This window comes from Oxyura jamaicensis, chromosome Z, assembly GCF_011077185.1.
Source record: "Oxyura jamaicensis isolate SHBP4307 breed ruddy duck chromosome Z, BPBGC_Ojam_1.0, whole genome shotgun sequence".
NCBI classification, from domain to species: Eukaryota; Metazoa; Chordata; class Aves; order Anseriformes; family Anatidae; genus Oxyura; species Oxyura jamaicensis.
This window is the reverse complement of record NC_048926.1, coordinates 81764223-81786384: the sequence shown is the minus strand read 5'-3', so window position 1 is coordinate 81786384 and position 22162 is coordinate 81764223. Positions and strand designations below refer to the sequence as shown.

Sequence of the window (22162 nt, the reverse complement as noted above, 5' to 3'; positions counted from 1 at the left end):
GGGCGGGGCGCGGCCGGTGCGGAGCTGAGGCGAGGCGAGCGGCGGGGAGTACCGGCAGCGCCATGGCTTTCGCTCGGTGGTGGTACGCCATGGTAAATACGGGGCGAGGGGCTCTGGGCCGCCGGGGGACGGGCATCGTCCCCGGTGCAGCCCGGTTTTAGGGGGGCTGGTGGGCGCCCGCGAGGAAACGGGCGCTGTACGGGCGTAGCTCCCCCCGCATCCTCCCTGCCCTGTGTGTAAGCGGCGCTGGAAAAAGGGGGCTTTTCGTGCTGCTGGCTGTTTTCGTGGTCCTGTGAGTAATGCTCACGGTGTGCCACCCGATCAGGTCTCTTGGCGTAAGGCAGAGCTTAACGCCGGGCTGCCTCTGCTCGCGGAAGGAACTGTGGTGCTGTCTTTTTTTTTTTTTTTTTTTTCCAGAAACATGCTCTTATTTCAGAAATGTGCTCCGCAGGTACGTCACGGAGGTGCCAGGAGTAGTTCTCGCTTGTCAGATGCTCCTGAGTAAACCACAGCTCTCTCTGATGGCTCTTTGTGGTTTAGCTCGGCTTGGGTCAGCGCTCATTAGTGTGATGGATCCTGGAGTTGCTTAAAAAGTCTTTTAACTTGTTACTCGTGTGAGGAAACAGCTGGTCTTTCCATGGAGTGGCAAACAAAAAAAACAGCACTCTGTTAAAGTTTTAAAGAAAGTATGTATCTTGTAAGGTAACTTCCAGAGAAACCATCAGTTTAGTGTGTTCCCTGCACCGTTAAGGAGGTAAAAGGAATCCATCTGATTTCTGATTGTAGTTTTAAATGGATCAAAGCAGGTTGGTTATGTGATTACTAATGTTTTCGAGTGTCATTCATTGCATCAAATCGGTACAGTGTGGGGAAGCTAATGCAGGGCCAGAAGTAGGGAAGTTTGGGAACAGCCGCAATAAGCGATGGCAGGATCATTAAAGGCCCCTGTAGTCACGGGCTGTTGAATCCAGGGTACAAAAAGATACTAGGACAACCTTGCTACCTTTGCTCAGGTAAGGAAGCCACTCCTCCACATGCTGCGTGGGAAGCCAGCACTCACAGCTATTGGCACCAGAATGTCTCTGGCTGCCCTCTGCGTGAGACTGGTGTTCTCCTGTGGCCGCTGTGCATCTGTCACGCAGGGCAGTTTCTGCCTGCAAGGCTAACGTCTGAAAGATGGTCTAAAAGATGAGGAAGCAGAGCAGAAGTGTAAGAGATGAATGGACACAAAAGAGGTTCAACGCTTTTTTTACCTTTTTTTTTTTTTTTTTTTTTTTTCTCTGGTCGGTGTGTGTAAAGCAGAATGTGATGACTGTAAGTAGAATATATCTTTCACCTGTCCACTCCATTCACTTCTCAATTCTTGAGCGTAGCTCCCTGATGCGTCTTTCCAACTGGCCGTTTTCTTAACAGCATCAAAATTAAGTCTGTTTCCCAATTATAATTGGAACCGAGGGTCAGATTCCTATCAGCATTAGGTGATTGTCTTCTCCGATACCCATAAGGCAAAATTAGTTGACTTCAGCTGAGAGTGTTGCAAGCAGACTTCCCTTCTTACCCAGTTACTGCATGTGTCGTCACTGCAGTCCTCGGAGATGCTGTGCAACATCTTTGAACCGAAGGGACTCCTGGGGTTTAGGAGGAATGTCTCGAAGCAAGACCTTTAGCCGAGTTCTGATTTTTGCAAGTGCAGGCTGAGAATGCAGTTATGCCTTCAGTTATTAGTGTTTTGCTTGGCGCTTTTTGCGTAGGTCAGTCACTTTATAGCTCATGAATGCCCTTTGAGTTGGAAGATAAAGGCGTGTCCATGAAACAATAGTGTTAGGATGTTTTTCTGCACTGTAGAGCGTGATGAAGATCTCAGGGTAAACTTAGTTGCTTATGTTACTTCATTTATTTTGGCATAGATTTTTTTTTTAAAGATGTTGTCATTTATAAATGTTGTCCTCAGGCCGTAAAGTTGTAAAATATTTTGGACCAATTTAATTGCAGGGAAAAAGGACAAAAAGCTCAAAGAAAAACCAATCTCCCTCACCTATTTGGGGATGTAAAGGAGCAAGTCACGCATACCTTCCCAGAACAACTTAGCTTGCTGAGCAAATTTATTTATTTATTAATTAATTTATTCAGGCTAGAAGATTGAAAGCTTGGAAATACAGACAGGAGCTGTTGAAGGGAGTTTTTAAAATAGGGTCCCTTCCCATATCTTAAGCATGAGCTCTGTAAGGAACCAGTGTGATCTTCCTAGAAAGTGAATTAGAAAGTTGTACATACCTGGGCCACCTCCTCAGGATGGCAGGTGAAAGCGAGGTAATAATTCCATGCACTGTTCGATTATCGGAGACCATTGGCGCTTGTTGTGTACACAGTGCATGACTCCAAGTGACTGGGTGAAAATTACTTTGGTTGGCTTACATCCACGCGTGCTTTGTTCCAAGTGTTAAGCTCAACAGTATTCGGATTTTAAGTCAAAGGTAAGGTTCCTGCTTTCTGTGACTTCAAAAGGTTAAACTAGATTTTTTTTTTTTAAAAAAAAGGAATGTTCTGGACTTGAGTCGGTGTTACTGTTTTTAAAGCTGTGCCCAAGCCTGAGGAAACAAACCAATGAAAGCAACAAAATACGTGCAATGTACAGGAAGGTGTGCTTGGGGTTAGGCTGGGGGTTAGGGAAAGGTTCTGTGCCCAGAGGTGGTCGGGCACTGGGACAGGCCCCGTCCATCCCCAGGGACGTGGTCACGGTTACCAAGCTCGGTAAGAGTTTTGGGCAGCGCTCTCAGACACAGGGTTTGGTTTTGGGTGGTGCTGTGTGGAGTCCTGAGTTGGACTCAACGACCCTTGTGGGTCCCTTCCGACCTGGGATATTCTGTGATCTTACAAGGATATGCTGAGCGTATCCATTTAGGAACAGAGCCTAGTCTACCCTAAAATGTTTTGCTGGGCAACAGAAGTAGGTCCCAGACCGTGCTGTGCCTCTGGAGTCACCATTTGGTCAGTGAAAGCATGCTTTCTGGCATGGCTTTTATGGGTGTGCACATTGTGTGTGTGTCGCATGCTTTTGCAATAAAAAGCACAGATAACTAGGTTAATTGTGCCTGCGCTGAAAGCACTATTATGGGGCTGTGAATCAATTCACCTGTAACCTGAAAAGACAGCCTAAGTGGTTTGTTTTTCCACTGACGAGGCAAAATTGGAGTATGAGAGTAGTACTTCCAATTTTAAAAACTTGTCAGGTGAAGCCCAAAGTCATTTTAAAATCTTGAATTATTAGGGGTTGTTTAAAACAGATCATGAAATTTTTGCTTTGTGCTATCAAAATAGAAACAGTTAAGAGACGTGATGCTTTTTTTTCTAGTTTTATTTGTTCATTCAGCTGTAGTGTTTCCCAAACCTTTTTGCTGATGTGCTTGAATACATTCCAGCTGAAGATGGTGTAATGATACATGGATCATTACTTTCTCCCTGTAGCCATGTAAAGAAAATGCTGTAGGATCTCATTACTTCAGTGGTTTAGAAAACTTCACCCTCCTGCTGCTCAGTCTTAGAACCAGAAAGTAATAAATGTTTCTGAACCCATCTCTTCTCTTTACATAACAAAACCAAACAGATGTGAATCTTCATTCTCAGATGTCTGAGATGCTGCGGGAAGCTATACTAACAGAGATATTAGATAATAGCTTTGTTATCTTTTACATTCATGGGAAAAGATCTTGCTTTTTACATTAATTTTGTTCTGAGATTAAGCAAAGATTTTTTTTGAGGGGCCATACTTGCCATTTTCAGAGATGCACACAGTAAAGCTTGTTCTGAATACAATGTGCCTGCTGAATAAACTGTCATTTTGTCTATTGCCACATGTGGGGAACAAATGGGATCACAGGTCAAGTTAGATGAAAACAAGAAGTTTAATTCTTGGATGGAATGAAAGATACAGTAGGATTGAGAAGGAACTGATGTGCACCTGTGCCTGAACCGTAACAGAGATTATATATACCAAGATATGAATCCTAGAAGTTATAGTACCTGATTTCTCCCATGTAAGGAGGTCTGGGCATTGTGAGCGTTTGGTTCCGAGGAAAGCTCAGGTGTTGGTGTGGATGGTTGTGATGGGACGTGCAGTGTTGGTCTATCAGAGAGAGCTGTTCTATTTCTACTGAGGCCAGTGGGACTTGACAGCATTACTGAACCAAGTATCAGAGAGCACTGTGCTAATCAAGAATGAGTGATTGTATGAATGATGGTACCTTCCAGAACTTTTCACAGGAACAGTCGTGTTAAATGTTCTGCCATGAAGGTCATTTCTTTTCAACAGATTTTACTTGAAGTTACCCAGCAGGTCATTTAGAAATCCTGTCCATTAGCAAGAAGGGAAAGGGAAACTCAGTGTTCCATTCTGCTGTATTGTGGTGGGTGAAAGCAATCATACGTGCACTAAGATTTTTCGGACTTTCTCTGCATAGAAAATATAATGTAAGATCTTAATATTTACACACCTGTTTTCTCTACTTACAGCAAGGCGACAAGAAGGCAAGTGAGGGTTCTTCCAAATCAGGAGAGAAAAAGGCAGAAACGACAGAGGTAAATTCAACTCTTCAAATATATTGACAAGAAAAGCTTGGTAATGCATTTCATCTGGTACAGATTTTTAGCAAAGTGGTAGTTCTCAGATAAATAACTGGTGACCGTAGTCGCACGTAATTAACTCCATGAATGTATAGTTTTTTCTTATGCTGATGAGCAGCCTAATGGAAATATTTCCTTGCTGTCTTCTCCTTTCATAAATACTTGATGCTATTATCAGTGGAAACTATCTCAGTGGATTTGTCTATTTTGCAGTGTAGGTACACATTGTTATGCAGCTGATGGTTTTGGCTTTTTGATTCTCCAGAAGGAGGGATGAAGTAGAGTGTACTGTGGCTCTTCCAGCCTTGTCTGTATGCTGGATTATCTTTCAAAGGGAAGATTCATACACAAATTTTGCACATCTGGGCCATATCCTGCTGTTGTTGCAAATACGTGCTCAGTGCTGTATTTTCCAAAAATACTTGGTTTTGGAGATGATGCTTCTTCAGGAATGGATATCAGGGGTCAAAAGCTCATGACAGGCTGTAAGGTTGAGCTTACAGCAGGCAATTTTATAGTCTGATCAGCCAGTGTTAAAAAGCAGAACCCATGTGGGTTGCGGACAGTGTTAGGAACAAAGTCACCCTTCTTGCAGCCTCCAAAGCTGTTAGCCATGCAGAGAGAGTGTGCTGCAGTGAGTCATGCTGGTAATGCAGTTGAAGTAGCAATTCAGAACCTTTGTGCTATTTATCCAAGAGTTTGCAATGCTATGTTTTTGTTTAAAAGATGGAGAATATTCCTGTAGTCTTCAGTTTTTGAAGCAGAGACTTGTAATGTGTCTGTAGATCGCTGTGGATGCCCATAATTAGAATATCGAGTTTGTTCATCTTGCTCCTAGAAGAGCTTGTATAAATGATACACAGGATAAAAATGGTAAGGAAATGTTATGATTTTTGAAAAGCTCATATTCGTATTGAAGGGAAATTTTTAAAAGCCCATTGCTTAGCTAAAATTAATTAAAAAAATGACCTTGTCTTTCACATTTCTAAGGTATGCAGTCCTCAAGAAGTAAGAGATAATGAGTAAGGCTTTGAATAATAAAGTCATAAAAGGTCTGACACTGGTTTGAATAGGAGACGCTAGTTAGCCATAACATCAAGGAGAATTCAAAATGAGTACTATTGAGGTGTAGAACAGCCTTTCTTCTGAAGCCTACTGAGGTCCTTCATTCTTGGTGGCTTAAAAGTAGGCTGAGAAAAGCTCATCATGTTTACTGTACATAGAAACCTACTTTGGTAAGACATTCTTGCACAGAGAGGTGGTGTTGAGACACGGGGCTAGAATTGCCTTACTTAAGGCTATCCTACTGCTCAGTAGGAGAGAAGAGAAACCAGGTCAGCATGTACTAGGCTGGAGCAAGCAATTGTATGATAAACAGCTTCCTCAAAGCTCAAAGGGAAAGCCATGAACATAAAAGCAGCAAAATATGGAGCCTGCTTTTCTTCCTGCATGGTATCAGTAGCCTAGCTGGCAGCAGTAGGCTGCGTCTACTCCTCCCCTGCAAATTAATCTTTTACAATCCATTTTCTACTGCACTGAAGAGGCTGATGCTGGATTCACACAGCTAACGCATGCCAACGGACTGACAGGAAGAAACAGTGAGGAAGGGAATCAGGTGTCTGTTTCCAGCAACCTCCATTCTGCCTGATGGCTGTCTTGCCTGGGAAGTAGCTAAGCATAGTCCTTCCCAAGGGTCCATGCTAAATGTAGTCTGTTTATTTTCTGAAAGTATAAAACTAAGATGTAGCCTTAGAGCAACATGCCCATTTTACTTGAACCCTGGTCCTTCATGGCAGCCAATGACAGTTACTTGGAAGTACATTGTTTGCACTAATACTCGGTGCTATTTTGTCTAGCAGGTAGAGGAATATGATGAAGCCATTTGGTAAGGATAAGACTGTGATATCCTGCTCTACAGGTCCACGTTCCGCTTGGAAGGATTGATCTCGTCTGTTTCACGTTATCAAAGGAAAGTCACCTTCATACTGATATCCAGTTGCCTCATTTTGGTAGTGCTACTCGAGCTTCAGGTCAAGATGGAGGAATCTGCTTACCACGGGAGTGGTCAGCTCTAGGTTGAGATACGCATCACTTGTTGGTCTAACAATGAACTACAGAATGTGTAGCTGTACACAGTGTCCTGTACAGATACACAAAAGACTTCTTGAAGAGACAAGAGCTGGAAAGTTCAGGTGTGTTAGAATATGTAAGTGAAAGGAGATATAGGTAGCTCTTTATCAACATGGTCCAAAGTCAACGTGTTCATGTCTAGTGGTTGTACTGGGCACTGTTCATGGACAAAGATTCAAGTCACAGGGCATATTCCTGAACTCTTTATGTCTTGCTTTTTGGAACCTTTAATTTCTTAAATTTGCATTCTAAGAGAATCAAACACTTGAGAATCTAAAGCAGTTTTAATGAAGTATTTTCATTGCTTGCAGTGGTAGAAATTGGCATAAGAGAAATGATCACTGTTGGAAGTGGTGGTTGCTCATGCATGTGATGCTGTTTCACGTGCTTGCAGCTGGGGTCTATCTGTCATGCACCAGAAATGAATGATGCATTCCCATGTTCCCATATCCACCCCTCTGTTTTCTCACTGCCTGAAAACTTAGGACATTACAACTCACAATATGCCATTGCAAAATATATAGCAAATTTCCTTTCTTCTCCTTTCCTCCTGATTTTTCAAGCCTTTTGCAGTTCTGGATGTGAAGTTTTAGTATGTGAGAGGCAACTGATGTAGTTTTCCTTTACCTCTTGATATCATCTTCACTTTGCGTGTGCTTTTCCACCAGTTTCACATCCCTGACTGCATACAAAATCCACAGTGTATTAGTGCTATAGCAGTTTTTGGACTCTGGAAGATAAATGGTTCAAGGGAAGATAGGACAAATTCACTGCAGAGAAGCCCAGGAAAGTTTGTAAAATACACTGCAATTAAAATCACTGGGACATTCATTGAGTCTGTTGTTCTCTGAGAGTATATTTAGGTCTATCAGCATATGTCTGACCTAATTTTACATCACTCTTTTTGTTTTCTTTTGTACCCACTGTTGGCTACTGCTACAGAGAGGGAAATGGGTTGTGCGAAGCTTTGGCCAAACTCAGCAAGGCAGGTCTTGTGACCATGCAACTCCCGGTGACACGCTGTCATGTTCCTGAACACTATGTTCAGCATTGCCCCTTCAAAGGGCTGCTAGTGGGGGTGAAGGGTTAGCAGAAGAGGGAAACTCTTTTTATGGGAATCTGGGCTAATCTGATTCCAGCACAAGTCCTAAGGCTTGTGCTTGTGTTATTAACTGCACAAAATCTGGAAAGAGCTGTTGTCTTTCTATTGTAGAGTGAAATACCACGGAGAGCTTCCCTATCAGTCTAAATATCTAGTCTGTGCAGCACCGCTGAATGTAAAAATGAAATATTCAAAGGAAAAAAAGGGTGATACATTTTAGGAATGTGAGGCCCCAGCTTAGAGCGTGGGCATATTTTAACAGAGATGGTGTGAGACGATCCTTCCTAACACATCCTGCCATTTCAAGCCATGCTTTCAAGCAGTGTAGACAAAGCATATGCCACTTGTTTAAGCTCATTTTTCTTCACTCAGCAGGAAATACATTCTTTATTTTGAGAGAATGATAATGATAACTGGCTTTGGAACATTACTGTTCTTTTTGAATTAATTCTTTACTCAACACCAGGATTTCTGTGACAGTTTTTAATCCTGATGTTTGTCATGCAGATTCCTTATCCAAGACAAACATTAGAGTTAGCTGGAATCTGACGGGACAATTCAGATAAAAGCCCTATGACTGGTTGATTCAAATTATGAGGGTTTGTAGATGACTTTAATTACAGCATTTGTAAGATTTATTTCTACTTTGGTAACAAATTATTTACTTTAAACCGCGTTGTTTCATTTTTTTCCCCAGAGTTTAAATGCTTCTTAGAACACTAAATACAGTGCTTTCAAGATTTCAGAATGCAGCTCAGCTTTAGCAGGATGCTAGTTTTCTGATAATAGTCCTGATAGTCTGTGTAACAGAAGAAAGGCAATCAATACAGTGATGCAGTATCTTTGGCATCATTCAAGGAGGTCAGGGTGAAACTCAACCATCTTTAAAAATGAAAACAATCAGTAACTGAAATGATTAGTGTTTTTTTTTTTTTTTTTTTTTAGTTACATTTATGTACTGTTACAGATGTGTTCATATTTTAGATTAGTACCCACTGTAGATGAGATCTCTCTGTTCCTTGAGTAATGGTTAATGGGAGAAGGTGATTTCTCCGTGGGGAGGTGTGGCTCTCCAGTGGATCCCAGAGGGAAGCTACATGCCACCACCTCCTTTTGGTGAGGGGATTGCCTGCCTTTAAGTGTCCTCGGAAGGCTGGCACCCTGCCCAGCGCTGAACCTCAGGGCCGCCTGGTGGCCTGAGGGGAATAAGGTATTTACGATCAATCCTAGGTAGAGAAGTGGAGTGGTCTGGGGGAATAAAGTACTGCTTTGTTTGCCCGTTTTTCTTTTCTGCTCTTTTTTTTTTTTTTTTTTTTCCTGTGGTTAATATGCAAGAAGTGGTTAAAAAAATCAAATTATTCCAGTTAAGTTTTGGTATTACTTCAGAGCTGTTATGATTTGAGACTCCCACCTCAGGCAGAAATAGAGTGATTTTTGCTCAGTTAAGTTGTGACTATGAGGTTGAAAGTTGTAGGCTGAATTACTGCTCAGGGTTGTTAAAAGCATTTTCTGAACAGAGATTGCATAGTCTTTCCTCCTGTGATGATTTTTTCATAAAAGAAAACTACACTTGTACGGGCAAATTTGCATATCAAAGGGTTATGTATTTCATCTCTGCTTTATTAAACATGGGGCAATTAAGATTGTTTCAGAACAGGATCACTGTTATGTCTTTTCTTGAATCTGCTGCAAATAATGAAGTTTAGACTGTAAGTATCTGTGTGCCACGGCTTTCATTCCTCCATACACGGCTCTGCACAGGCTGTATATTCTTCTAATTTGTTTTGGAAAGAAGGTGTGCTTTGATAATTTGCTAGGTCTGTTGTTGCCAGGTTGGAAAATGATTTTCCTCTCTCTCCCACTGTTCCACTTGCCATTAAACAGAGAAATGTTAACATTAGCCATTCCACCTTTTTTTTTTTTTTTCCTTACACTTTTTAATTGATTAATATATAGGTTGATCATCGGAACAAGGGTTTATTTCAGTCTAAATACAGACCTCTCACTATTTCTAGTTTGGACTTGATGGGGGGAAAAAAAAGGGGCAAGGCTTGTGCCTGACTTCTTCTAATCTTTTGGCGATGGTGGTAGGTGTTATAAAAGGTTCTTCACAAACCCGAACCTGTGGGTTTTCAGTTATGCTAGGCACATACTAACCAAATTAAGTTCTGAGCACCACGAACCATGAAGTCCCGAAGCAAGGACTGCAGTTCCAGCTGAGCTTGAGGTGCAAGTGGAGAACTGTGGTTCTGAGGACATACCCAGAATCCTGATTGCTTTTTATGGATGTCTGCTCTTCTTGAGAAGACATTTTTGAGAGTGTCTGTAAGCACGCCTGGTCTGTGGAGTCATCTACTCGAGTGAGGGGGGGGGGACTACCCACTGGTCTGTACTGGGCGCCAGCAGCTGGGCAGGCGAGGTCCTGGCCAGAGCTGCTGCAGGAGGCAGCCACGTCCTTGCACCCTTTTAAGGGGGGAAACCATTGCTCTTGATTTTGGGACACACCGTGAAGTCTTACTTGAGCGTCGTTGTTTTCAGCATGACCTAAGTACTAAGCATGGAATCTTTAAGGTAAATATCCTCCTGTATGTCAGGGTCTGTACTGCTGGGCCAGATTTTTTGTGATGTTAGGCTATGCAAATGGCCACAAAATACCACAGTCTGACTGGAGGTTGACAGAGGAATGTGCAGCTTTATTTATGCGAGATGCTTTCCTGTTTTTTTGGAGCTAAATTACGAGGAGAACATGACGTGGAAACGACCTTAGTACAATCTGTTGCAGTAGCTGTTGTAGGATCATTTGGAAAGCGTGTTTCTGAATCTGAATGCAAGTTTGCCAGTAGGATCTCTGAGCCATTGTTCTGCAGACATCTCACCTGTAGAGAATAATCAGTGTGATCTTGAGCTTCCACTTGTCAGAGAAAATGGAGAGGTCTTACCCATCTGTTGCCTTGAAAGACCTTGTGCTTTTTGCTGTGTTTATTACTAATGACCAATTCTTCTAGTCTTTACTGTCTATGACGTAGGCAGGTGCCGAGTTGTTCCAGCAGGACTTAGGGGTCCTTGCTAAATAACAGTCCTGATTTAAGGGAAAAATGGAGGTTCAAAGGGGATGTCCTATTTTATTTCTGTTGCAAGTTTATTAATTAACTTGGAAAGCCATTGTTTGAGGAGTTGCTCTGCCACAGGAAATAGCATAAACTTAGGTTTATTCCATGAAACAGTGCTAGAGTACTCAGCCTATTCTGTGCTGGGCAAAGCCATCTGAAATAAGTCTGCATGAATTAAAGTTACATTGGTTAACTTACTTTTTGGATGACTTACCGATGGACTTTTTTTAGTATATAATTTTAATACTGTTTTTGAGTATACAGTTTTGCTTGGCTTTTCTTTTTCTTCATCAACTTTTCTGTTGTTTATTATGTTTCTTTCATTTATTTTGCAGAAGGGTTCGACAAGTGCTAATGCCACTCAGCCCCCCAAAACACAGACCAGCGGAGCACCTTCTACTGTCAAGGTAATGCATAGTGACTAACTGGTCTCTTTGAAAAGTGAAGAGAGCATGATGTTAGTTCATCCCCTGCCCTGGGATGGAAAACTTTGTGTTTGCCAGCATGTAGCATCACTAAGAGATGTTCTTTGTGTCTTGCTAGAAATTGTAGTGAATGAAAATAAAAGAGGAATGCAAGTCAGCAAAAGGCAGGCGTTGGATGCTTGAGGAAATAGACTTGGAAAGTTCCTTCCCTTTTAAGTGTGCTTAGCTAGTCTTGTAGTTACATTTAAAAAAAAAAAAAAATCCAGTCCTATTGATACCAGTGGCAAACTTCATTTGACCATGGGGCTAAGATTCTTTTCTTTTTTCGCTCTTAAGTACTGTTTATATGTTTGGATTCTGTTTATTCAGCAGGAACAGAAAAAATCAAAAACACTGATAACTTTCTTTGCTTTTGGAGCCCCTGGAGCAGTTCAGTTGTTCAGGAATGTAATGTAAGGGACATAATAAAAATGAATGACATTTGGAGTGCAGTTGGTACTCACTCCATGAACAGAAGCAGGCTTTCTTAAACATGCTGAGGTCTTGCAAAATGTTCAAACAGGGAGCTGAGAATAACTTTTTTGATGGTGGTCACATGTGAACTGATGGCTGTAGTTGGTGTTGTCACAGTTAGGTGCACATTCCATACCTGCAGCTATCCCATCTTTTGATTTATGTTATCAGCAGCGAGTATTTCTGCAACAAGTATTTGAACAGCATTTTCCATTTTCTTAATGCTTTTTTAAAATAATACTCACAAAAGACACTGCTGTGCTACCTAAATAATTATTTCCCTCTATTCAATAAACAGCAACATAAGAAAGGGACAACAGCATTTATATCCTTTCAGTGCTTTTGTCCGTCACTAAAGCTATCCAGACATTTTTGCTGAATTTCTTTCTGTTCATCTTAGTTTGCCAGTGCCTTTTTCAATGTCGTAGTTCATGTGATAGCTCTACAGAGAGGGACTGTTTCTGGGTTGTTTAGCCTGGAGAAGAGGAATCTCTGAGGAGACCGTATACCAGCCTGCCAGTACCCAAAGGGGGTACAGCAAAGCTGGAGAGGGACTCTTTGTCAGGGAGTGTAGGGATAGGAGAAGGGGTAAGGGCTTGAAACTAAAAGAGGATGGGTTTAAATTAGATATAAGGAGGAAATTCTTTCCTCTGAGGGTGGTGAGGCACTGCCTCAGGCTGCCCAGAGGAGCTGTGCGTGCCCCATCCCTGGAAGTGCTCAAGGGCAGGCTGGATGGGGCTTTGAGCAACCTGATCTAGTGGGACGTGTCCCGGCCCATGGTAGGGGGTGGGACTTGGGGGTTGGACTTGTAAGGTCCCTTCCAACCCAAACCATTCCAGCATTCTGTAAAACATAATCTTTCTGAATAACAGTTGCTGCTTCATATTTGTTTCTGTGTTCTATTTCTGTTGTAAGCATATCTTCTGCAACAAATGCGTACGGTACAATTCCTGTGATCCTTTTGAGAGAAAGAACTGGAAAATAGGATACTGGAAAAAAGTGACTAACAGCAATTGCCAGATATTGCTTTATGTTATTAGCTTATGACAACTTAGGCTATGTATCTTCTTTAGTACTGTATGCTCCTCTGGTTTCTGAGATGTTCCAAAATACTCATTTGTGAGGATTATGTACTGTGAAAATATTTACCTCATGCTATCATGATTGACTCTTAATCAATGGCTATTTTAAATTTAACCTTTTTACTTCACAGTGAGCCATCACTACCTTTCTTAAGTTAGACCACACTTCATTTTAACTGTATCTTTTAATTTTTACAGCTTCCTGACATCCTACAGTATTATTTAATATAGATCAAGACCAATTTATTGTTCTGTTCATGTAGTTTGTGTGACCTGTACTTTTTTTTGTTGTTGTTAAATATCATTTGGCTACCTGTATTCCTTTCCACACTTTTTTTTTTTTTTTTGTCTTTAAAAATACCTATTCAAAAGAAACATTGTGTAGGGATTTTTTTGCATGGATTTTACAGAAAAGGAAATATTCCTAGCAAAGGCAAGGCAGCCTTTTCTATTTTGCTACAAAACTAGATCACCTCCTTTAATGAAATCAAAAGCATTCCAGCATATTTTTTTGACAACTTTGTGATTTGCTACTTCTTCCTTTCTCCCCCCCCCCCCCCCGCCCCGTAGCTTATATGTGTTCCAAGTGTGAAATCTCTTGGGATTCCTTAATTGTCCTAATTGTTTTGTTGGTCAGTAATACTTTACATTACTGTACGTTGCCCAAGATGAATTAGGGAGGGGATGAGGGAGATGGGGAGAGTGAGTGAGAGCTGCTGCAGCTGTTCAGTCTTTTAATCTAATCTTACCCTATGGTGGAATTACTTACTGTAAACAGAATAGATAGTTTTTTTGTCTTTTTTTTTTTTTTTTTTTTTTTTTTGTGTCACTGTATTATGGCCTGATTCCTTGCCTGTTAGTAAGCAGTAATAACTGCTGGCTTTTGTTCTGCTTGGGTTTTCTGTTTCCAAGTTTAAAGACACAGGAGCCTGTACTTCTCATTGTTTAATGCCTGGCTAATATGTGGGTAGTTTAATTTTCCTGCGTCTGCACCTTGTAACGCAAACCACTCCTAAGAGTAAGTGTTTATCTGTCTGGATTCATTTTCTGTGTACCTGAACTGCCATTCCCAGTGCTATGAGTTTATCCTCGCTTTCTTTATTGTTCTGCTCTTAAGCTGCTGTCATTGCAGCCGGTATTTACCCAGCGGCGTATGCTCAGTGTCGTCTTATTCAGGTTTTAGTTGGTTGCCTGTGCCTTCGTGTGGTGGAAGGAAGAAGTGCTGCCTCTCTACTCCTTTCTTTTATATCTGTGTGGATTTGCTGTTCTCTATGTCATTTTGAAGCTCTTCACTCTTTCTGGAACAAACTATAGCCTTTCTTCTGGCTTTGATGTAAAGTTCTGTTTGGCTGCTGTATTGCACCAAGGGGTCTGCCGTAAGCATATGCTTTCTACAGAACCCTGTCAGATAATTTGAGGGAAACATAAAGACTCAGATAAGGTTGTTAATACTTGCTGGTTGCTGGTGAGCAGCCTCTTCCATGTATTCCTTAGCTGCAAAGGTGTACAAACCAGGAGGTCACTGCCAAAGTTATTAACAGGCAGTAGTGAAGAGGAACAATTGAACTAACATCCTTCCAGTTCCACAGGTGCCTTACCAGCACTGGTATATTTTCTTTTATGGTCTTTTACATTTGCTTTTACAAATTCCATCACCAGCAGGAATGCCAAATTCTAGCTCAGCATTCAGTCATAGCCAGGAGATCCTAACATTTGCGTACAGCTGGATCAAGCTATCCTTCTTGGATCTTTGTGTTCTTCTGAGATAACTATACTGATACCAAGTAGGCTTTGCAGTTTTTTTATGTGTACGAAATTTTTGGTATTGCTCTTAGTCAGCTAAGTGAAACTTTTTTTCTTTTTGTTGCTGGCATCTGTAGTTTAGTGAAGTGTGCATCATTGTCCATGTTAGTTCCACGGACACTTTAATAAAGCGATGCTGGCAGAATTCAACAACTTTGGAAATGCATCATTTTTATTTCATACTTGACTGATCCTGAATATATTCAGAGGAAGCCTCTTGATCTTAACAATGTAAGAAATTTAAGATGACTTACTTCCAGTTGTCATCCAAATTAACGCTGTTTTACAAGGGATTCAATCTTATTTTTTGTGCAACATACAGGAGAGCAAGAAAAAGAATAGTATCTAAACATCGTTGAACAAAGGCTGTACTATTTCTGCAGCAGACTGGAAATTCTCTCAGAAGTCTGAGTATCAAGACTATAGTGAAAGGTGATCCCTACTGCTGTTGTATTTGAGATTTTTTTCTTTTGCTATGTACCTTATTTAATTGTCACTAAATTCCTGTTTCTGGGAACTTTGCACAAACACATTGTTGTGAAGGAAGACGTTTCTGAGCAGAGGACATCTGCAGTTGCAGTACTGATTTGGCAAGCCCAAAGAAATGTGCAAATTTATTCCTGACTGTGTTGTCAGTAAAATAGCAAAAAAGGGTCAGGTGGTCATCTCTAAATTTTGGGGTTAGTCCAAAAAAGATCTACAATCTTCTGTTTTATATTCTCCCTAGAGCAACTGATTGCACAGATCCTCAAATTATGAGTGCTTTGTAACACGGGGGTGTTTTCTACAAGTTGCTCTCACAGTTGTTACCAATGGTTACCTTGTATTTGAAAAGCATGAGAACTGTGTCAGTGTGGATGACAGCGCTCAGTAGCAGAGGCATGCTAAAAATGGACCACAACATTAAAAAATGGAAGCTGTATGAACAGAGAAACTGTGTGGAAGAGCTGGCTTCATGTAAAGCTATGGCATGGTCAGCAAAGGTAATCTTCACTTTTGAAAAGTAGGACCATTAAAGAAGCCTCTGATCTGGACAGTTACAAAAAGTACAACTTGTAATGCTCTGCCAGGATATAAAATTAATAATATGATCAAAAGCAAAACTGTCTATACTTCACTGAGCAAAGCAGCGTATTCTCCTCATCCGCCTGTGCCATATCCTTGGGAGTTCTCCCTCTACTTCCCTTCTTGAGATGGGTTTTGTTTCTTGTTCCCTTGAGGTAAAGGGCGTTGAGGCTATTATTAAAAAAATGATGTTAGTAGTGTGAAGGCATGCAAGCAAACAAGAAGGCTTCCAGATTATGTGTGTTGAGAATTTGATTCTATACCAAAAAAAATAGTTTAAGAGCAGGTCACTTTTGGTATTTCAAAAAGCTTCAGGTACTGCCTTTTAACTTCTGAATTAATGTAAATGATTTGGACTTTTAAGACCGCTATTTTAATCATAATCAATCCAGTTGCGGTGGCTTTAGCCGGTCCAGCCATCTGATTTCATCGGAGTGATACCTGTTTTTTACTCTGGCTCCCCTGGTAGCCAGCCAGAGGTGCTGCCCCCCAAACCCACAGTAAGTGTTGGCCTTGTTTAGGGGAGGTGGGTGGCTTTCCTCCCTCAGCACCCCCACCACGTCTCAGCAGGCACAGGACGAAGGCTCCTCTCTGGGAGCTGACGGTGGCCCCACTGAGAGCTGCTCCCTTTGCACAGGCCTTGCTGTGCCCAGCAGGGAGATGTCTCCTGCCACCTCCGGGGGTACCTCTGCAGCCAGAGCGGGGCTGTGGTGGCTCTCCGTGTGCCACAGGTGTCTGCCTTGCCCGCCCTGCACGCTGACGGCATCAGGCGCGGCCCTGCCAGCCGGCACACGGCCTCTGCGAGGGCTTGGCTGGAGCTGTGAAAACTGAAACCACAGCCTGCCGGGCACGGGTGGGAGAACAGCCTCACCGGGACGCTCGTGCTGGGAGCAGAAGGCCCACCCGTACCAAGTAAGCTAGCTGTTCTCACTGGCTTTTCCTTCAGGCTGCCTTAATCCTGCTTGGGGTTAAGTCACATTCTCGTTGCACTTCTCCTTTTTTTTTTTTTCTCCCTCTCTCTTCCGTGAGTTTTGTGGGCTCAAATGAGACTCGCTGCTGACTTGCAGGGCTTCCGACATGATCCTTTCATCTGCAGGCACGACGAGCTGCCTGTCCGTAGAGAATTGGCTCGTTACAATAATTCTACGTGTTGCCAACAGTCTTTTTAGATGCTAACTCTTTAAAAATGCGTGTTTTGTGAGTGATACACAAAGTGGTTTACATGACATAGCAGAATCTGGAACAGGAGCAGGATGAGGAAGAGCTGACTCTTTAAGTATTAATTGAGTTGTTCTGTATTTACTGTGTCGGGACTATTGTGGTGGTGGTGTTATTTTTTTTTGTTGTTGTTATTTTGCATTGCTTTCAGCCTGTGCTGTCCTCACCTCAGAACCCCATATAATTTTTTTGGCATATAAATGTAGAGCTTGCTGTACCCACGGCACATACAGAACGTTGCACAGTCAGGGTGTGGTGACCTGTAAGCTATTTCTTGGGCAAAGTATGTTTAGGTGTCAACACCACCTTGACAACAAGTGTTTGTTATACCTAAATCATGCTAAAATTTCAGATACATAAAACCATATGGGAAACAAAAATGCCTTCTACTGAATTGTGTGTTACTGTTGTTTCTGTACTAGTAGAAATCAAGTAGGTTTTGCTTCTGTTATGCCAGTGCTTGATTATAGCTACTGTAAAATTAATCTTCTGATCCATAATCATGAATGTTTTATGTGTGGTCTGAAAACAAATGCAGAAAGCAGGATCTAGTTTCTGATGTGAAACATGAGTATCAGTATCATCACTCCTTCTCATTTTTGCCTTAGGAGAAAGTGAAAATGGTATGATAAGTGACACAAAGTTCTCGAACTTTGCAGAGACCCCCCCCCCCAGTCTTTGAATTATCTTTTTTTAATGAGTAGTTTCTTCATTCTTGTATTTTTGTTTAAGATAAAACATGATGGATAGGTTTTGTTTTTTTTTTATAAGACATTTTCCTTTCCAGAGTAGTTGTTACTGTCAGCCTGTTAAATAAAATGCTGCTTTTTTTTTTTTTTTCTGTTTTTAAGGGAGTGGTTCAGTATGACAGACACACAGAACTAGCCAGAAAGCCCTTGTCCTGATCTTAGACTTCCAGAAGGGCTTGTCTCACAGATGAGTCGCTCTGCCAGTGTTGTCTTGCAGAGCCATTGCTGTAATTTTCTCCCCAGGTGGACACTCCCAGTTTGAAATCTGGGAGCAAAGCTGCGTTGCATTCAGGTGGTGGATCTTGAAGGACTGGAAATGGGTGTGGAGGAGAAACACAGATGGAAACCCCCATCGCCAGAGAGTAGAGGAACCACCTTTGTCACTAAGCTAGTCCTCAGTGTGTCATCTTCATTTCTGCTCTTGTTTTCCTAAGCAAGAGGAACCTGGACTCGAAAAAAGTTGTGACCTTGTCCATATTCTATTCTGCTACAGGAAAAATCTAATCAGGAAGGCAGGGAGGTTTGTAGCCTTGTGAACTAACTCCTCAGGAGCTCTTCAAGGCTCAGAAGCTTTACTAATCCTGGAAGAAATAATCTTTATGCCTTGCTTCATAGAGGTGCTAAAAATTCTAATCCCCAGGAACATAACCTCTGTGACATATGACAGGATGATGTGGAGATGGAAATTTTAGATTTTTCAATTGAGCAATAATGTTCTTATTCCTACAGAGCGTGCACAGGACCATTCTGAAGCAGTTTTTTGTGTGTGCGAGTTAAGAGCCCATTCTGAAGCAAGACATGCCTCAATACGGCGGTTTTTAAGTAGGCATAGTGAATCAGTGAGTTTTTACTTCTTTTGAACAATGACTACACGAAGGTTAGGCAGTGTTACTTTTATATGATATTTTGAGAGCAAAAATCTTCTAAAATTCCTTGTTCAGGTTATTTTTGTTTGTTCTACTGTCTTATTTTCCAATCATGTGGGCAGCAAACACCCTTGTGGCAATGCATGTATCACTTCATATAGCTTTGTTAGTAATATTTTTGTTTTGAATCCTGAGGGTGAAAAAAAAAAAATCTCTTATTCAGTATGTCTCACTAGTTCTTGTGACCACTAGCTGGCCATTATGAGTATTGCCTAGTTTGATTATTGTAATAAAACTAGTCAGGCTCACAATCTTGGAGATCTGTAGTATGATGAAGTCCTCTTTTACATAAAAAATTTACCTTTTTAACCCCAACGCTTTAAAGACCGCTGTCTCAGCTTGTAATTCAGTTTCTATTCCTGCCCTCCTGAGGCGAGGCTTTGCATACAATCCCTGGGTCATACTGCACACCAAGTGACACAAATCCTAGCTGAACTCAGCAGCTCTGTGTGGCATGTGGCTGGCACCACATAGCTTGTTTTCCTGGTGTTTTCTTATCAGCCTCCAGTTTGCTGCTGCAGATAGCTTTGGAACATTCTGTTGTGTAAAACCATTCACAGAAACTGCCAGAATGTTTACAGCTAACTGCTAACACTTTGCAGGACACCGCTGTATGTTACAGCGTAGAGCCGAGAAGAGGGATTTTGAGCTACCTATGAAAAAGGAGAGCTCTGCTACCGTGATGAGTACGTCCTTTACTGTAACGCTGTACTCCCTTGTGCAGAGTGGGAACCTGAGAAGAGTGCTGACAGTACTGACACACTGCCTCTCATACTTGAATATGACTGAATAGAAATAAAATTCCGGTCTGTGCCAACTTGTGATGGAAACAGGAGTTATGCAAAGGCAGATAACTGAGGAGCACGTTTTAAGAAATAGAAATGGGGAGTATAAAAACAAATTTTTGATGTCAAAACTGTTTTCATGACACTTCTGTATGTCCAGTGGGGAGTTTTACTTGACGTTCAAAAAAGTGGCTTTTTGGTTATTTCTACACACATAGCCTAAGGAACTTTCATGTCAGGTAACCCATTCTGGGATCAAGTGAAACTACCAAGTTCACTATCAAAATTACAGCAAAATGAGCACCTTCAGCAGTGAACAGTAAGCATGAAAGCAGAATGCTTTTTACATGCCTCATGCCATGACTGGGAGAACCTTTCCAGTGAAACAAAGCCTGGTGATGGGGAGGTATGGTCTGGATTCAAAAGATGAACTGTGTTGCAGTCTGTGCTTTTAGCTCCATTTTAAAGCTTTTTAACCATCGATGTTTAATATCACGGCCTGTGATATTAAAGCTGTGTTCTGTATTCATGGAACCTGAAGGCAGCAGGTAAACTCTGCTTTTCTACACTAGGTACATACTGGCTTTCTGTCCAGATCAGGAATCTTCTGCCCATAGATCAGACTGTGTGTATGTTAAGATTCTTCATGTTTAGGTACCTTGCATGTTCTGTGACTGGCTAGCAAACTATTCTACTTCCAAAACAGGTAAACAACAACAAGAACAAAAAAATGCGGAAAATATTAGACATACTAGGAGATACTAACTAATAAACGGTCATTTCCTCTTACCATCACCTGTGGGGTAGTTCTGAATTTTTCTATATATTCTTAACTTCCTGCATATGAGTAAGTATAAAATGAGGTGTAAGAAGCTTAAGAAGAGTCAAATGGCACAAGAATGTTCTAAAGTTGGTTGGCATTCACTTCTCTGGGTTGTTTTTTGTTAAAGTGTAGGCTGTTTTGGAGTCTTCGTAGTGACATTAAAATAATAAAAAATCATACCAGTGTGAAGCTTCGGGTTTGACACAGGTTGCTGAAATCTTAAAACAGACACCTAACTCGAAGGTGGTGTGACAGATCGGTGTCTAGGTGGTACAAAGCCTTGTTCTTCACTTTGGCGTGAGAATATTTCTGACGTCATTCAGAGATTGTCCTTGGTAACACTTGATTCTGTTGTGACCAAACTCAAACGTGAGTAGGTAATCTCAAAAAACACTGCTTACATGGAACCTGTTACTCTAAGTTAGAGTAGTGTGGTTAATCAGCTTTAGCTGATGCACCAAAATATAGTGATTAAGTATTGCCAAGTTTATTTTCTGTACTAAAATGGCCTAAATATTGTTCCAGTACGCAAAATAGAAGAAAAAAAGAGGTGTGAGTCTGTGTTACGAAACTTGGCTGGCTGAATGCCCTGTGTTCCTCAATAAATTTAGCACCACTTGAGGCTCTGGGGAAAGAAAAAAAAAAAGTTTAATGAGCTATTTAGTTCTTCCAGCTGACTTGGAAAAGAAGCACAGACGTAATCCTAGTGCTTGTTATCGGTACTGATATTGTCTAGGAGGGCAGTATGTGTGGAGTCTGAAGGTCATCAGGTAGAAAATCCTCTTCTGGAGTGCTCCTGCCATCATCCAGGGAAGTCCAGATGAGTCTTTGCTGATGGCTTCACCCGTCACCTCCTTGCACACGAGGCCTTCTCCTGGCAGTGTGCTTGTGCTCCCTTCACCTCCAGCAAGCTGAAATGCTGTTCCAGCTCAACGCCTAGCAAGTGTACCTACTGAGGTTTCTTCATGACTCTGCAGATGGACGTATTTTAGCTGTACTTCAGTTTATTCTTGATGTCTGCCCTGAACTGTGAATGCACATTTGATAAGAGCAAATCTATTTCCGTAGCCTTTAGCTGTGTGGGCTTTTCCTGACTTTATTTTATTATTATTATTATTATTTTTTTAAGGGGGACTTCCTCTTTAAAACTATTTTTTCTTGTTCTCTTTGTCACGTTTTGTAAATGAAGGTATTTACTGGTAATAGTTTTTACAGACTTTTAGATTGTATTCACACATACTGACTTTATGAATGTTAAAAGCACAAGATGCATCCCTAGAAATTGTGGTTATTGTTTTTTAAGATGAGTATTTAAAACAATGCATGTTGTGGAATTCATGCTGTCCTGTTTGAATTCTTCAAACTGCCTATTCAAACGAATCATAATGCTTGCAACTTGAATCCTGTTTTGTTTGCTTTGCTTCATGGTATCAAGTGCAAAGGTGGAGGGGCTTTGCTGAGTCAGGGCTTTAATTAATTTAGTATTGCCTACCAACATGAGTAAATAACTTTACATTACATTTAAATATGGCAATAGGAAACAAACAAACAAAACCAAACTCTATTTAAGGACTGTAGTTTTTTTTTTTTTTTTTTTTTTCCCTCTTGCAATGTCACGGGCAGTAGACTTTGTTCACTAAAACTGCACGTTACACATTTCAGCACTGATAATAGGCTTTATAAGTGAAAGAGCCATGCTGTTGGGTACACATAACAATGTAAGTCCTTAGGAGTTCCAAATTGTTTAGAAAGGAAATTATGCTGATTACTTCAACGAAGAAACTCATGACAACAGGACAGCACAGTTACTG

The 22162-nt window shown here is 41.3% G+C and overlaps 1 protein-coding gene across 2 annotated transcripts in view; it reads left to right on the top strand.

Moving 5' to 3' along the window:
• The first annotated feature begins 33 nt into the window (after positions 1-33).
• The window catches only part of CAST (calpastatin), a 62272-nt gene continuing 40143 nt past the window's right edge, over positions 34-22162 (top strand). Inside the window, exons 1-3 of one of the 2 annotated variants that reach the window (XM_035309302.1) lie at positions 34-92; positions 4510-4575; positions 11298-11369. In XM_035309302.1, the coding sequence (XP_035165193.1) occupies positions 63-92; positions 4510-4575; positions 11298-11369 (168 nt within the window). In that variant the 5' untranslated portion in view covers positions 34-62. Of the gene's footprint in view, positions 93-4509; positions 4576-11297; positions 11370-16614; positions 16763-22162 lie in introns of those variants that run through there. The other variant, XM_035309303.1, reaches the window with a different exon arrangement.